Source organism: Streptopelia decaocto (assembly GCF_964273445.1).
Source record: "Streptopelia decaocto genome assembly, chromosome: 1".
NCBI lineage: Eukaryota > Metazoa > Chordata > Aves > Columbiformes > Columbidae > Streptopelia > Streptopelia decaocto.
Genome location: NC_138663.1, coordinates 11574441 through 11589434, shown reverse-complemented (window position 1 = coordinate 11589434; position 14994 = coordinate 11574441). Strand labels below are relative to the sequence as shown.

At 35.9% G+C, this 14994-nt stretch overlaps 1 protein-coding gene across 1 annotated transcript in view; it reads right to left on the bottom strand.

Moving 5' to 3' along the window:
* Window positions 1–908: 908 nt before the first annotated feature.
* Window positions 909–14994, bottom strand: part of CACNA2D1 (calcium voltage-gated channel auxiliary subunit alpha2delta 1) — a 396917-nt gene continuing 382831 nt past the window's right edge. The window contains exons 38-39 of the mRNA XM_082061285.1: window positions 14482–14564; window positions 909–5516 (exon numbers count right to left, since the gene is read on the bottom strand). Of these exons, the coding sequence (XP_081917411.1) occupies window positions 5400–5516; window positions 14482–14564 (200 nt within the window). The 3' untranslated portion in view covers window positions 909–5399. The remainder of the gene's footprint in view (window positions 5517–14481; window positions 14565–14994) is intronic.

Below are 14994 nucleotides of genomic sequence, written 5' to 3'. Positions count from 1 at the left end.
TTCAGCATGTGGGGGTAATCATGTAGTTAGGCAGCAATGTTTAATCTAGTTGAGGCCAGTGATCTCTGGATGTTGATGCGCAGTGTCATGCGCTGCCTTGTAGCATTTCCACATGGGCGATCTGTTACTTTGCAGCATTAGAATCTGCATTTGATTTCTAAGTCTCTTATCTGACTCCTCAGGGATTCGGTAAATCCAGCAGTAATTTAGAACCGCCATTCTCTCTGGGCTTTGACACATACGCTGTCAGGGATTAAAATCAGGCTTCTAAGGCAGTTACCACTGCCCTGATGGGGATTGCCAGGGCCACTGCAGCAAGCCTGAAAACGCAGCCAAAAAATATCTGAACATCTCAAGCCTGTTTATTGAGGTACACAGATCCACTTTGAATGCAATACTTAGCTGAGAACAGCAGCAATACAGAAGCTGATTCATAAATCATGCAGCAATCTTTGTCAGAGGTGGAGCAACAACTTGGGCAGCACCCATCTGATTTCGTTCTGCTTCTCCGTGTGAATGAACCCTTGGACTTCATCAATGTTTACAAGTTAGTAAATATCAATCCTTCCAAAAGCAATTGTTTCAGAACAACAGGGCTGCTTCAGATGTTTTGCAGGCTATTATTTTACTGAATGCCTTACAGACTCTCAGTTTTTGTTGGTTACATTTTCTATTTTACTTAAAAAAAAAATAAATTCACAGCCATAAATGAAGCATAAAGGAGGGTTTGCTGCACATCCTCCTTTGAACCCCAATGAGAACCATGTTAAGTCACTATATCCACATGGTTAAAACTCTCTTTCAGACATTTGGCTCTAATTATATAGGAAACACAGAAGTATTATGTAGCAAATTATGTAGGCTCTTATTTACATGTTTTTATTATACAGAGTGAACAATCCAAGTAGTTATTGATTTTAAATGATAAACTTTTATTCTGAATATACTGTTTTTGCACAAGAATTAACACAACAGTTGTAGGATTATAAACTTTTTATAACATTATTGTACAAATTTTTACAAAAAAATTATTTTTCCAGGCTCGTCAAGTTCCACAAAAGTGTCAAGAGAACACAAGAAAAGGGAGAAAGGCCTGCTTGCCTTGCACGAGCAACCAAGCCTTTTTTTGCAGAAACGCACACTGAGCATTTCAATAAAAATATCCCAGAAAGCATGATCCAGACATTCCATACAGCACAAGAAGAGAAGACAGCTTTGTCAGATCACAATCGCAATTTCATGGCATCTGAACAAGACAGTATCCCTTTAGCCTCAGTGAAATTATTTCTTCAAGATGATGTTTTTCTTTTAAACCATAAACAGGACAGACGCAAGTAGCTGGGAAGAGGGTGAGGCTAACTTTTCAAAACTCTGGAATTGTTTTCAGACACTTTGTTTTAATCTTTTTACAGTAGTGTACAATGAGTATTAACAATATTAACATTGTGGTATGAAAAAAATAAATAAATCTGGCCTTTGCTAAAGGCTTGGATGTCTGATGAAGCGAGGGTAAAATTTAACCCAAGGAAGGAGTTATTAAGATTCTACCTTCAGCTGACATACCAAAAACACCCATGTGTGTTACAGTGCCTTATAGGCATTAACAAACTTCTTAATAACCAGTGTGCTAGCATCTGAATTTTTAGGACCGGTGGGACTGAGGTTGTGTTCTGAAATTAAAACATACTAAGTATGTTTTCTGAGCTGAAGTGTTAATGGGAACAAAAGATCTTAATGTCTTTTCAGTGATACCAAAAAAATTCTCAACCACAGCAAGTAACACTTGGGTTGCAAAGGTCACTTAAAAGGGATACTGCCTATTTGAACCCAGTAAGGCCAGTTTTTAAGTTAGTAAAAGGAATATTATAGGAAAATTTACAAATGGCAGCAACACTGTTTTTTGTCAAGTTAAGCAGTAAAGCCTCAAGCATTAAAAACATGAAAAAGATCATACTAAAGTCTTAAAGGTACAGGACCTAAAAATCTTGTGAATCAAACCTGTTATGTCATGTTAAAAACCTGTTACAAATATGGACCACGGTCAGTGTTTTGGCAGTAATGCTGGTTGTTTAAATGAAAAACTAGAAAGAAACCTTTCATGTTAAGTCCTCAGATCATGTTTTGCACAGTACCACGCTGTAACAACTTTAATGGTGGTTATTTGTCAGACATACAATAGGCTGCATGACTTCTGTGTAAACTGAAACACTCCCAACAGCTCCCTTAATGCTATTTAAAGGATCTGAGCAAATATCAACACAGCTTTTTATCTGGCTTTAAAAAAAAAAAAAACTTTTTACAGCTTATTGTAATTTGAAAATGTCTCAGTTTAAATCCTAGGATCAAGTTTCTTCCTTCACAGACAAGAGAAAATTACTGTTATGCATTATGCGAGAGTAAGGATACACTTCTGCATAAGGATGTGGGTTATTCATGGAACTTATTTCTAACAGACTGCTATTCACATCTTGAGATAGCCAAAGTTCACATTGCATTTTCTATCTGTGTTTTGTAATTTGCAGATATCTGCATAGTGAATTTTAAAAGTCTTTATCATCACTTAGGTATAATCAAAATATATTTTGCTTTCTGCAAAAAGAATCTAAAAATTCATTTTTGCCTGTTTAAAGTATTGTGTTTTATGGGGACAGTACTAAGCATTAGGGCTTCTCCCTCCTTTGCCATCTGAGCCCTCTAAGGGAAGTGGGATGAGAGGAAAAGCCATATTTTTTCTGTGGCAGCAGGGCTTTGTGCCATCTTTCTGCCTACAGACACCAATCAATTGTTTACTAACTCAGAATATGGCCTACCAGCATAAGCAAATTGTTCTGAAATGTTAAGTAGTGTAACTTCTCCATGAAGGGTTTCTTTTGGGCAGCTAAGTGAAAACTAGAGAGAACTTAATATACTGATGAACTTTCAGGAAATTAAAAGAGCAAAATGTAAACTAATATGTATTTTAAGTAATCTTAGAGTAAAAGCCATGAGTGGAATAAGTGTCGGCCTAATCCTACAAAACTTGTTCCTCCCATAAAGTTTCAATTGTTAAAGAAAATTAGAGGATGCAGTCCCAGCATTAGAAAGACACAAATCATTTTTTTATCAGGTGGTAACTGGTGATAGAGCAAAGAGAACTGCAGTAATACAACTGGAAGGAGGAGCTTCCAAGTTTATTTTCACTTGTATTATGAAAATTAGCTCACCTTCCCTGAGGGGGACCTGAAGTTGTCCAACACAGTTAATTGTACTTTTAATCTCATGACTTTATTAGAGATTTTTTTTTTTTTTCAAAAAGCTAAATCTGATCACTGAACAGAAAGTCAGGTTTTATTTTTTTTTCACTTACTGTATTCCCAGATATGAGAAAATACATAATGGGAGCCAAGATACATGAGAAAAACAACGAACCAGCCATGGGTACAGCTATAGTAGACAACTGATCTTTTAGGCCATGCCATGGCTTTGAGTAGCTTCTTCAGTTTTCATAGGATATTAATGCATGCCCAATTATTTCTTTAAGCTTTTGACATGATCAAAATTACATCAATCAATTGCCAGCATATACATACCAATGCTTTGCATTTTCTTTTTTTTTTTCTTTTAAAGAGCTAGTGTATTGTGCCATGTTAATATTTGCATATTGCAGTTGTTAGCAGAATTGTACAATACCAGCAGAGTTGCACATTCATTGGTTTAGCTGTCTTGCAATACTGTTTAGTTCTGAAAACTAGAAAAAAAGCGCAAATCCTATTTTGCATCAACACTATGCTACACTGTAATATTGTAATTTACTGCACCAATCTGTATCATCAATGAGGTTGTATAAAAACAACTTCTAAAATTATTATTCACAATCAAGTATCAATGTGCATACATATAGATTCAAGGCTCCCCATTTGTTTAGAGTTTTCCTAATCTCAGCAACCAGGACAATTTGCTGTTAAAAATGCTATTTTCAATAATAAATAGCAACAGCAGAAGTTTTAGTATTATGGGTCTTTTTTTATGAAGGAAACAAAGGGAGAACCTGATATGAACCTTAGAGAACATATACTTCCAAAAATAAATGTGTTAGATCTGATTTTATATACTTAAAATATCTGTACATAGGTTTTCATGTGAGATCACTATTCTGTAAAAAATCCAACTCAACCCTTTTGTTACAATAGCTAAATTTACCCTATTTTCTCAGCTTTTTCATTGCACAGTATATTCAGAGCTCTGTTTCATAATATAATTTAATATCATTTGATTGCAATACATTGCAATGTTCAGTTTCTCACACAATAAAAGAATCACTCAGTTACCTTTTCAATGGACTATATTCTACCATCAAAGAAAACAAACTGAAAAACGATAACATAGCTTCATCATCATGCAAAATACCCTTGGAAACCAACGTTCAAATATCACAAAGACATTTTTTATTCACAAGCATTTTTGTTTGAGCCTTTGAAGGATTTGACTAGCTTTATATATAACTGCATTGTGAAAAGGAGTTGAATATTACATTGAAAGTGACATTTTTCTGACATAAGTTGACACCAAGTTTAAGATGAGAATCACTTTTCAGTTAAACTTTCAAGCACCTTTATGTTTTTAAAAATATAAGTTTCCTTCCTTCCTTCCTTCCTTCCTTCCTTCCTTCCTTCCTTCCTTCCTTCCTTCCTTCCTTCCTTCCTTCCTTCCTTCCTTCCTTCCTTCCTTCCTTCCTTCCTTCCTTCCTTCCTTCCTTCCTTCCTTCCTTCCTTCCTTCCTTCCCTCCTGTTATTAACCGATCAAAACTTGACTGGTTACATAATTCATTTTGGAAGAATAAAGCACTCATCATAAAGCATTTCAATCACGCTGAGCTTCTGATGAAGACTAGTCAATATTTTCATTTTACTCAACTAGTTTGGATAAAACTGATGTTGAAAGCCGCCATCATGGTATTAGTAATGTATATTGGAGAGTACTTTTTCTTTTTTCTTTTTTTTTTTTTTTTTAATAACTGTTCATGTAAAAGAATATAAATCTTCAAGATATCCAAAGCTTCAAAGAAAAGAAAATCATATACATAAGCTATTGTCAGGGGAGCCCTTTTACATGAAGTCATCAAGATTACAACAACAAAAAAATGAAAAAAAGAAAAAGAATAATCTTAGTTTCCCCAGTGAAGCACATACAGAGTTCTGTCTGGATGGCATAGATGATGCAGCATTCACACACGTTTAATGATCCGACACTCCAACATGCAGCCACCGTGGGTGCCTTTATGAGTCTTACAACAAGTGATAACCAGACACAAGCGCTGCTGTTCTGCCACTGTCTGAATAGCTGACCCTTTTTAAAACGAAACTGAGGCTATTGTTTTGGCCGGGTCTTGATTAAGTTACGCAGGTTTTGGTTTAGCAAGGTCATAACTGGCACTGTCTGCTGCCAGATAACAGCCAAAGCAGGACCAACTGAATTCCTACCATAGACCACAGTGATGGACTCAGACCAGAGACACCACCGCAGTCAGCCGAATCTTCCTGTTGACAAGAAAAGAAGAGATCATTTAACATGAATTACCATTCAGTTTCCTGAGAAGTAATCTACATTTTGGTCTTCAACATTTTGAACTATCCTTGAGGCAATCTTTTTGGTCTTATATATATTATCTTGCCTAAAAAAATACAGCAAAATAATTCCTGGATGCTTGTCTGATTTTTGGTACAAAGAGTGGCATTATTATATTAACTATAGACATAAGAGAATTCAATTTTAACAAGCTTACTGCAGTCACTTATGAACTAGACAGGATACTTACATAATTAAACAAGAAATCCTAATGAATATATTTGGGAGGCCTCAGCAAACCATACCTATATTCCTTAAAATTACATAAATTTAGAGACTTTGAATATCACTTTATTGCAAAGGAAGATGGCAGAACAGATAACATTTCGAGATAAGATAGCAAATACCAGAATATTCTTCTTGTCCACTTCATCAACATAATCACACATTAAAATGAGTATGCTCTGCAGGTGAGGATATGATGAAAGAGAAGGAAAAGCCTTTCTCCATCTCTGATGGTGTATTCAAGTATGAGAATCAAGTTGTCCATTGGCTTTTTGTACATGTTTGATGCAGTCTGTAGAGAAGCCACCCTCCAAACTCAGTGCTCGCTCTGAGTTGCACTGCTCTGTCATGCTTCAGTGGACCTACCTATCCATTACACCACACAGCACTCACACCTCTTTTTCCCATTCCTTTTTACCATTAATTGCTGTTATTTGGTCCCACTTTGACAATAATGTAAAATATCTTTCGTATCTTGGACTTATTAATTAGTTCTGTATTTGATACCCATTCTGGAGTGTGTAGCATCTTTACACCTCTTGATTCTCAGGACTGATACAATCTATGCTTAGCTTTCTACAACTCCAGGGACATGATCCAGCCATCCCCTGCACTGCTCTGTCCACTGAGTCTAAGATTCATATGTAGCTCTGAGTGCTCAAAATATTAGGTCTTCCATTTGTTTTCACTGTATCGTGTACCCAGAACATAAAAAGACACTTTCCATTTTCCAAGAGATGCCAGACCTCCAAGGACAAGTCAACTGTGAAGGAGGGAAGGAACTCAGGTCTATTGGGAACTGTGGAAACTTCTTGAACAGGAGGAAAATGTGCAGAGAAGGACCAACTGTGCCCTAACAGAAACAGAGCTTGGCTGCTGGCAGAGAAATTAAAAAGGTTTTAGAACAGAAAGCAGAAGACAATGAGCATGGAACAGCTCCTTGTTCAGACTGACATGCCACTGAGGCAGATGTAACTAATATTCAAAGTGCCTCAGAAAAGGCTGGAGGTTGTTGGGGATAAAAAGTACTATCAGGGCAAATAAGGGCCATTAAAACACCTCTAATTTACTGGGCTATCCTTAAGCAAAACTTTCAAGTACTTCTACACCAATGCTAGGAACATTAAATTAAGATGAGGGAATGAAGAGAGGTCATCTATGAACCATTCCGAAGTAATCACAGAATCACAGGATTGGAAGGGACCTCAAAAGATAATCTAGCCCAGTCCCCCTGCCGGAGCAGGAACACCCAAATGAGGCTACGCAGGAAGGTGTCCAGGTGGGTTTTAAATGTCTCCAGAGAAGGAGACTCCACAATCCCCCTGGGCAGCCTGTTCCAGTGCTCTATCACCCTCACTGAGAAGAAGTTTATTCTCAAATTTAAGTGGAACCTCTTGTGTTCCAGTTTGAACCCATTACCCCTTGTCCTACCATTGGCTGTCACTGAGAAGAGCCTGGCTCCATCATCGTGACACTCACCCTTTATATATTTGTAAACATTAATAAGGTCATGCCTCAGTCTCCTCCAAGCTAAAGAGACCCAGCTCCCTCAGCCTTTCCTCATACGGGAGATGCCCCACTCCTTTCATCATCTTTGTTGCCTTGCGCTGGACTCTCTCCAGCAGTTCCCTGTCCCTCTTGAACTGAGGGGCCCAGAACTGGACACAATATTCCAGGTGTGGTCTCACCAGGGCAGAGTAGAGGGGGAGGAGAACCTCTCTGGACCTACTAACGACCCCCCTTCTATGTACATATCAGAAAACTGGTGGAAGGAGAATAATCAGTAAAACAGAGTATTGTTAAGTAACCAACCTTGTTAAGAATGGTAGTGCAGGACATGCAGCTGAAGGGTAGTATGTAAAGAATAATACAAAGTGTAGGAGAATGAAAGTATTACAGGAAAAGGAAAGTGTGATGGAATCTCTGTGGGTAAGAAATTTCAGAGTCTAATAATAAAAATTTAATACTAACATTGCACTCCTTACCACCTGGTTAAAGTGACTATATCAATTATGAAATGTTATGTGAGATTAGAGAGGCCACATATAGACTGAATTGATGTCTTATCAAAAAGAGACGTAGAGATCATGTTTTTTTATATGATAAATTACTGTCTTTTGTAACATAGTATATAAATCTTTAGTGCTGCATGGGGGTCTCTTCAAAATTATTAGTAGAGAGCAAAAGAAAATCCAACTCAAACCAAACCAACAACCTCAAGAAACCTAAAACCCCAAAGAAACACCCCTGCATGAATCAGTTGGGAAATTGAGCACACTGCCATAGGGAAAAGGTCAGTATTTAAGAAATCAAGTTTACTCAAATGGGCAAGAACATGAAAGCACATAAAAATTGCAGATTAGATATAAACAGGAAATTAGGAGGGCTGATAAAGATTTTTTTTTATTATCTCCCTTCAAAATATACTAAAAACGATAGTAGAAAGCTTTGAATAAATCAAAAACACAAAGATAAATCTGGAGTTGGGGTGACTGTTTGATAACGGAGTCATAAAGAGGGAACTTGGTGATTACAGAGAAGAGCAGAGGACTTCAGTTAGTTCTTGTGTCCCTTTTGAGGGGTTAAGTCTTTAATGAGATTGCCACCACACAATGCATTCTTTAAAGCAGAGATGTCAGAGCAACCAGATCAGTTTGGAATAAACATACGGAAAATCAGATAAAGCAGACGAATTAGACTCAGTAAGTCAACAGGAATGATGGTATTCACCAACAGTATCTTTAAGAAACTTGGGTGTAAATAAAATCCCCAAAACCCACGCATCCAAGTTCTTTAGAAAGCAAAGAAGAAAAAAAAATCATTCTGTCTTAAGGCAAATAGCTGATGTTACCTGTTGCTCTTTGTCAATACTGTCTATTTCCAGACATGTATTTGCCACCTGGTAACTTTATAATTTAGTTCTATAATTTTAGCTAAGGTCAAAATTCCCAGGGTTTCCGGTCAACAAGTAAAGTCATCAGTGAACTCTGCTACACCACATTTGGAGTAGGATGCTAAGATTTGGAAACGCACTGAACTTTCTGCTTTATTTAGTTTGGCTCTGTCACTTTTTGCATCTGCATTATGTCTTGTCATGGAGTTTTATTTCTATTCAAAGTACCTAAAAATAACCGTGTTGCTTCTTCCTCACAGTGAGTACTATCAGAAACAGAATTATGAGTAAAGGTTTAATCACATGAATTCAATGAACAGTATTCAGCATTACCTCTTGGCATTTAAGATACTTATCACTGAAATTATTTAGAAGAGTTATCTTTGAATAAATACTCTAAAGTAAACACAGGGTTTAAAATTTTCTGACAAAGGGGAGACATCTGGAGAATAAGTGAGAAGTAAATTGAAGGTCTTGATTGTGCATAATAAGAAGGGGAAAATATCACTATGAACAAAATAGCAGACAGTATGGATACAGAGTAGATGGACTGCTATATACAGAATTGTACAGTATTCAGCTTTCATGTTGATTCTGAATTAGAACAAATGTTGGCTAAATTATGTTGAGGAATTAATCTTACCATTATATGGACTTGAAAAAAAAATCTGTTGCCCATTTCTATTTGTTTTTTGAGTTTCTTTTTTTAACTTAATCACAATTTGCGGACACTGCTTTTCCATCCAACAGTTACACTATGTAATATTCCTATTGGAGTGAAAATAAGTATTTTAATATCTTTTGCTCTCTAAGACTACACAGAGCAGTTTTTAAAGAATTCACAACTTCATCACAATGGAGAATATCTTGGAAGCCACACACAGAAGAGGCACCTTCTTATTATGAATGACATAGTTAAAGTGCACTAGGCAAAAGTATACAAGGTTTATGCACATATTTTGAGGCTGGTGAGAACTTAACCTCATATTGATCAAAGCCACATTGAATTTCTGAGGTTTGTAGACCAATTTACAGTGGTAAACCAGCAGTTCTGCCAAGAATAATTTCTAAATATTCTCTCTGGCATCAGTTATTCTTCTGTGTCCTAAGCCAAGATAAAAATAGCAGTAGTAAGGAAGGTAGAGTAAATGCTATTTAAATTACTTTTTCCTTCCCAACATTGCACATTATAATTTTCCTGTGTGCTTTAAGTGTTATGAAAATTATAAAAATTGTTAAAAAAAAAAAAAGGGAAGGAGAAAGTCTGATTACATGCTGATTTACATAAATTCATGAAAACAACAGTTTTTTGGAAATGAGTGGTATTCCACTATTAATTTGGAACCAGATGGAGCAAAACACCAGTTTTGAATGGTCTTCAAATGTCTTTCATGAAAACACTTCCCCTATTCCCCTATTTAATAAAACTTCTCACCTATTTCCTCAAAATGTTATTTCTAAGATTTCTTATAAAATTTCTTATAGCAAATTACATAGCTTCATATTATCTTATCTTCACCTTATCTTTACCTCTGCCAGTGTAATTAGACACTGAACTATTTTTTAAGCAGTTTCCCTGAAACTTTCCAGCTCATTACACTAGTCACTACTACATTAGTTACACAGAAATCTTGAATAACCAACTGAGCAATTGTGGATGCCCTATCTTTGTTTTCTTCAAAATAATATTATGCATACCATTTTTCATTGAAGAGAGAAAGAATTGGAAAACAAATTGAAAAAAAAAATCTCATTTATCTAGTTTCATTTCATCACAAGTGTATCAGAAATTTCTTGCATTAATAAGTCAAATGTCAAATCTTCTTGCATGCTTGAGGTAGAGAAGTGTCAAATATAACTGTCATCTTCTTCATGTCATGCCTTACACTGATAACTCTAGAGAGCGTTATTTTACATCATTGCACACTGTGAAAATTATTCAGTACTTGGAGGATGGAAATAAATGCTTTCATAAAACTATATATTCATTGTTAAATATGAAATCCACATATTCAATGCTATACATCAGCATTTCCTTGGAGGCAGTGCCAGTCCAGAATTTCAAAGACACATATGGAAATATAAATACATATACATACACATACAGGTCTAAGTCTATACACATACTTGTTCGTCTTTTAGTACACTGTAACTATTTAATGTACTAAAACTTTGTCTTGAAAACTTAATAATTTCTCAGAACTCGTGCTACAGCGATGAGAAGGAGGATAAAACAACAAAATCTGCCAAAGAGTTTCTGATCTGTCCGCTGGTATTAACCGTTTACCTCGAAATTAAACCTTTTATAAGCATATATTTTAAATGTTTCATATTGCATGGAGAACAACTTTGTTGCTACTCAAGAGTCATTCCAAGTTTCAGTGCCTGGTCTTTCATAAATTCTGTGTTACCCTCCTTTGTCTGGACTGCTACATAGAGCTGTCAAAGCTGTTCAGCTAACACACATATAGATCAGGGATATGGTCGATCCCATGATGATGTATAGAGCTGTCTGGGCTGCTCATCACCCTCAAAGCTGCCCTTGACTTCCCTGGGAGCTGATAGAAACAAGACATTGCCAGAAGAGACTACAAACTTGTAGAGTTCACTTTATCTTCAGGCTTGGCATACAAAACCAGTGTGCACATACAAAGTAAGAGCAACCTGTTCAAGCAGGTGATAAAGACTATTCTGTTACCTTGATAAGGAAAAAAAAAAAAAGCTACTGTTATTGAACCTGATATCAGCTGGTTTATATCTGTGTTGGCTTCAGTGATTTTAATAAAACTACACAGATTAATGACCAGTGAGAACCCATTTCCAAAATCACAGAGTTATTAAAAACACGATGGATGAATAAAATTACCTTTATAACTTTCTGCTGCCAAAAGTCTATCAGCTAACATAGTATTTCTGGGCTTTCCCAGTACTTTGGCTTGCTTTCTTGCACAGAAAGACCATTTTGGACACAGAGAATTTAGCTCAAGGTGAGTTTCTGCTACTTTACATACATTGGACAGTAGCTTTTTAATTAAAGTAAGGTTACTTGGAGAGCAAATTGCATGAGTAAGAACACGAGATGCTAATCTTCTAGATTTTAATGTGAAATACCATTGGCTTAGGGGAAGGGACTTTCACCCTTCCTTACAACCTTCAGTCATGGCTGGGCATGTTCCTAGGTTGGCTAGAAATTAGATCATTAAAATACAGAATAAAAAACTTTGAAATTACTTAAATACAGCTGTTAAACAGAACTTGAAGACTTTCACTAATGCTTGAGTGACATTAATTGAACCTTCCTCCAAGTACAAAGCCAATATAAATTATTGAGAAAATGAGTGTTCTAAACTGTTACAATTTTCAACATTTTACTACACTAACTCTGAAAAATTACCTCTAAATTTCCATTTCTACCTCTCAGTTGGCTTTACTTTGATAGATATGTTAGTATCTCCCTCTAGTGGTTTTCTGAGCACTAATATTGATCAGAAATCCCTCCAGTGCACAAAGTCATGAATTTTATTTTCATTAGACCAGCAGTTTTCTTGTGTACATGTCACTAGCACAGCAGTGCCCACTCTCACACCATTAAAAGCAACACAGTCTAAAATGGCAAGGCTTTTGTTATGAACCCCAGAGCCTGCATTAGGTTAGCATGCAGGACTTTCTGTATCCGTGTATTTCATTAGAAGGAAAAATAAACAAATTCTTCTGATCTAATTAAGAATATGTTTAAGTTGGAAAAAAATAAAGAAGTAAAAACATTATTTTACTCAATTCTTAGTTTAACCAAACTGATACACACTATTACCTTCCATCATTTACATCTGCATTACTTTGAATGCAGTGAGAAGTCCTGACTCCTCTCAATCGCAACATTCCTGTTACCCTTACACAAAGCACTCATCTCTGCTATCCTTAAGTACAGCTTTATTTTCACAGATATTATAGTTATCTTCTAATTACTTTGTATCTTTTTTTTGGTTTTGGGCAGAAAACTTTCTTCTTCTGTTTCATTTTAACAGGGACAGGGGAAAAATGTTTTGAAGGGAACGACACTCACTCCATCGGTTCATGTGGAATCTCAAAGAGCCGACCCAATAAACCCGACAGGTTCCTGTGTCTTTGTATTTGCTCTGGGAGAAGTCTTTGTGTTCTGTAATTCTGATTTATAAGGTTCTAGACAGGTTGTTTTGTGGGGTTTTTTTTTCATATTTAATTTCCCATAATATTGCAATAATAGTTAGCTCCAGATTGTTGCTTTTGGGACTCATTTCATTCTGTTTTCTTTTGTATGTTTAGTAAGTAAAAAAAAAGTCTGCTAATTTTTTACGCCAAGAACAAAACAAAAAATTAGAGAAAGTAACTGACCATCCACACCACATGAAAACTTGCAGAAAAATGAAGATAGGAGCGGACGTCATGGCAGAGGCACGACTCGTGGTGCATATAGGCTGATCCTATTAATAACGGGCAAAGTAGCAAGTAGAGGAAAGGAAAGAAAACACAGAAAAAAAGACATACAAGATGAGATATCATGCAGATTGCTGGCAGTTAGCAGAGTTAATGTGAAAGCATCCACCCAAGAGCAAGAGATTCACAGCAAATTTTGCAAATAAACTTAACCAAAACAATCCACTGTTACAAAACACATGAGTTACACACTGACTGGCACATCAAGCTAGTGAGCAAGAGTTGTACTTTCACACACAATTCTATCAGGAGGACTTGGAATATCTACAATGGCCAAACAGCTGTTGGATGGCTTTGCACCTTTGTTTAACTTTTACTGGCCAGTAAGAAGACTTATTTTCTAAAATAAAATTTGGTTACTGGGAATATGCACTGAATACCAATTGTCTGGACTTTAACACTACAACTCTCAATAAAAGAAAAGCAAAGAATATGCTGGAACAAAACTTGGAATACAGCAGTTATAGCCAACAAATGCACTAGTTTTGCACAGTCTTTCCTTTCCAGAAGTGGAATGAGGCATCACAAATGTATTTTTAAAATATTTATTTTATATATTGGCAGGTACTTCCCTGTTCAGTACTTTTCATCTTGAAATTTATTCTGAAGAATTTGAATTCAACATATTCTCTTTCACACGGTATTTTGGGAAGTAAGACAGAGAGTGTATTCAAAATAATTTATATATGTGGCACAGTTATAACATTTCCTCCTCCAAAACTGTAAGGTACACAATAGAAGGAGTACTAAAGAGCATGGTTTTGCTGATTTCAGTAAAGAAATGCACTTTTGTGACTGTTAAAATTGTGACCTAAGGTCAATACACATTTGCAGAATTTCTAAGAGGAACAACACCCTAAACCCAATATAATATTTTAATCATTTAACAACACCTTAAGGAATATTTAAAAAAACCCACTAATCTAAAAATACCACTAAGCCAGGAATCTAATCTATCTGTGAAAGCCACAGAACAGCTAAATTTCGCAGCACCGTACAGAGATCATCAGTTTTATTCTCATAATTTTTTTTGTTTGTTTTAGTTCGAATCATGTGTGAAAGTGCAATGGTTATAGGAAAGGCAGATAAGAAAGCAGCTGTTAATTTTATGCTAATCATGGGATACTTGAAATAGAGTGGCTGTGGTCTAGAATGAACAGTATGTTTAGTGATAGGTAGGTTACCAGGCACCACGGTACATCTAAACATAGTTTTCACTGGTCTTCTAAAATAGCTCTACATTTGTTTTTAAAGAGCGTCCTAAAGTTTTACATGTTCAATTTTACCTGTTTGGCTTCATCAAAACAGACATCAGGACCTTTTCTGTATCTAGGTTGTTTGACCATTTCACAAGGGTTCGGCCCTTCATCTGTTTCTCTGGTTAAGGAGCACAAATGTTTTCCATGCATTGTACATTAGCAGGATTAACATTCTGTTTTTGCTTTCATGGCAGAAGAGTTTTATGCTAATTCAGATAGTACTCAAATAAACATCAATAGTCACAGTTCCTTGTTTAAATTAAACCAAACCAAACCAGCCCTTCAGATAAAGCAAAATAAAATTCCCCACACACACACCTTTTATTTTCTACATTGCTTTAAGCAAGAAAATAAACATCCTGCATGAATTTTAGAACCAGTACTTCCAGAACAGTAAACAAAATAAAAATAGAAGCTGAAGGGGTTTTTTTTAAAGATTTTCTGTATTGCTTTTATTACCATTGCATAAATATTAAAGAAAATAATTTATACAGTGGTAAGCTTTCAAGAGTGCCGATTGGTTATAAGATACATTACCAT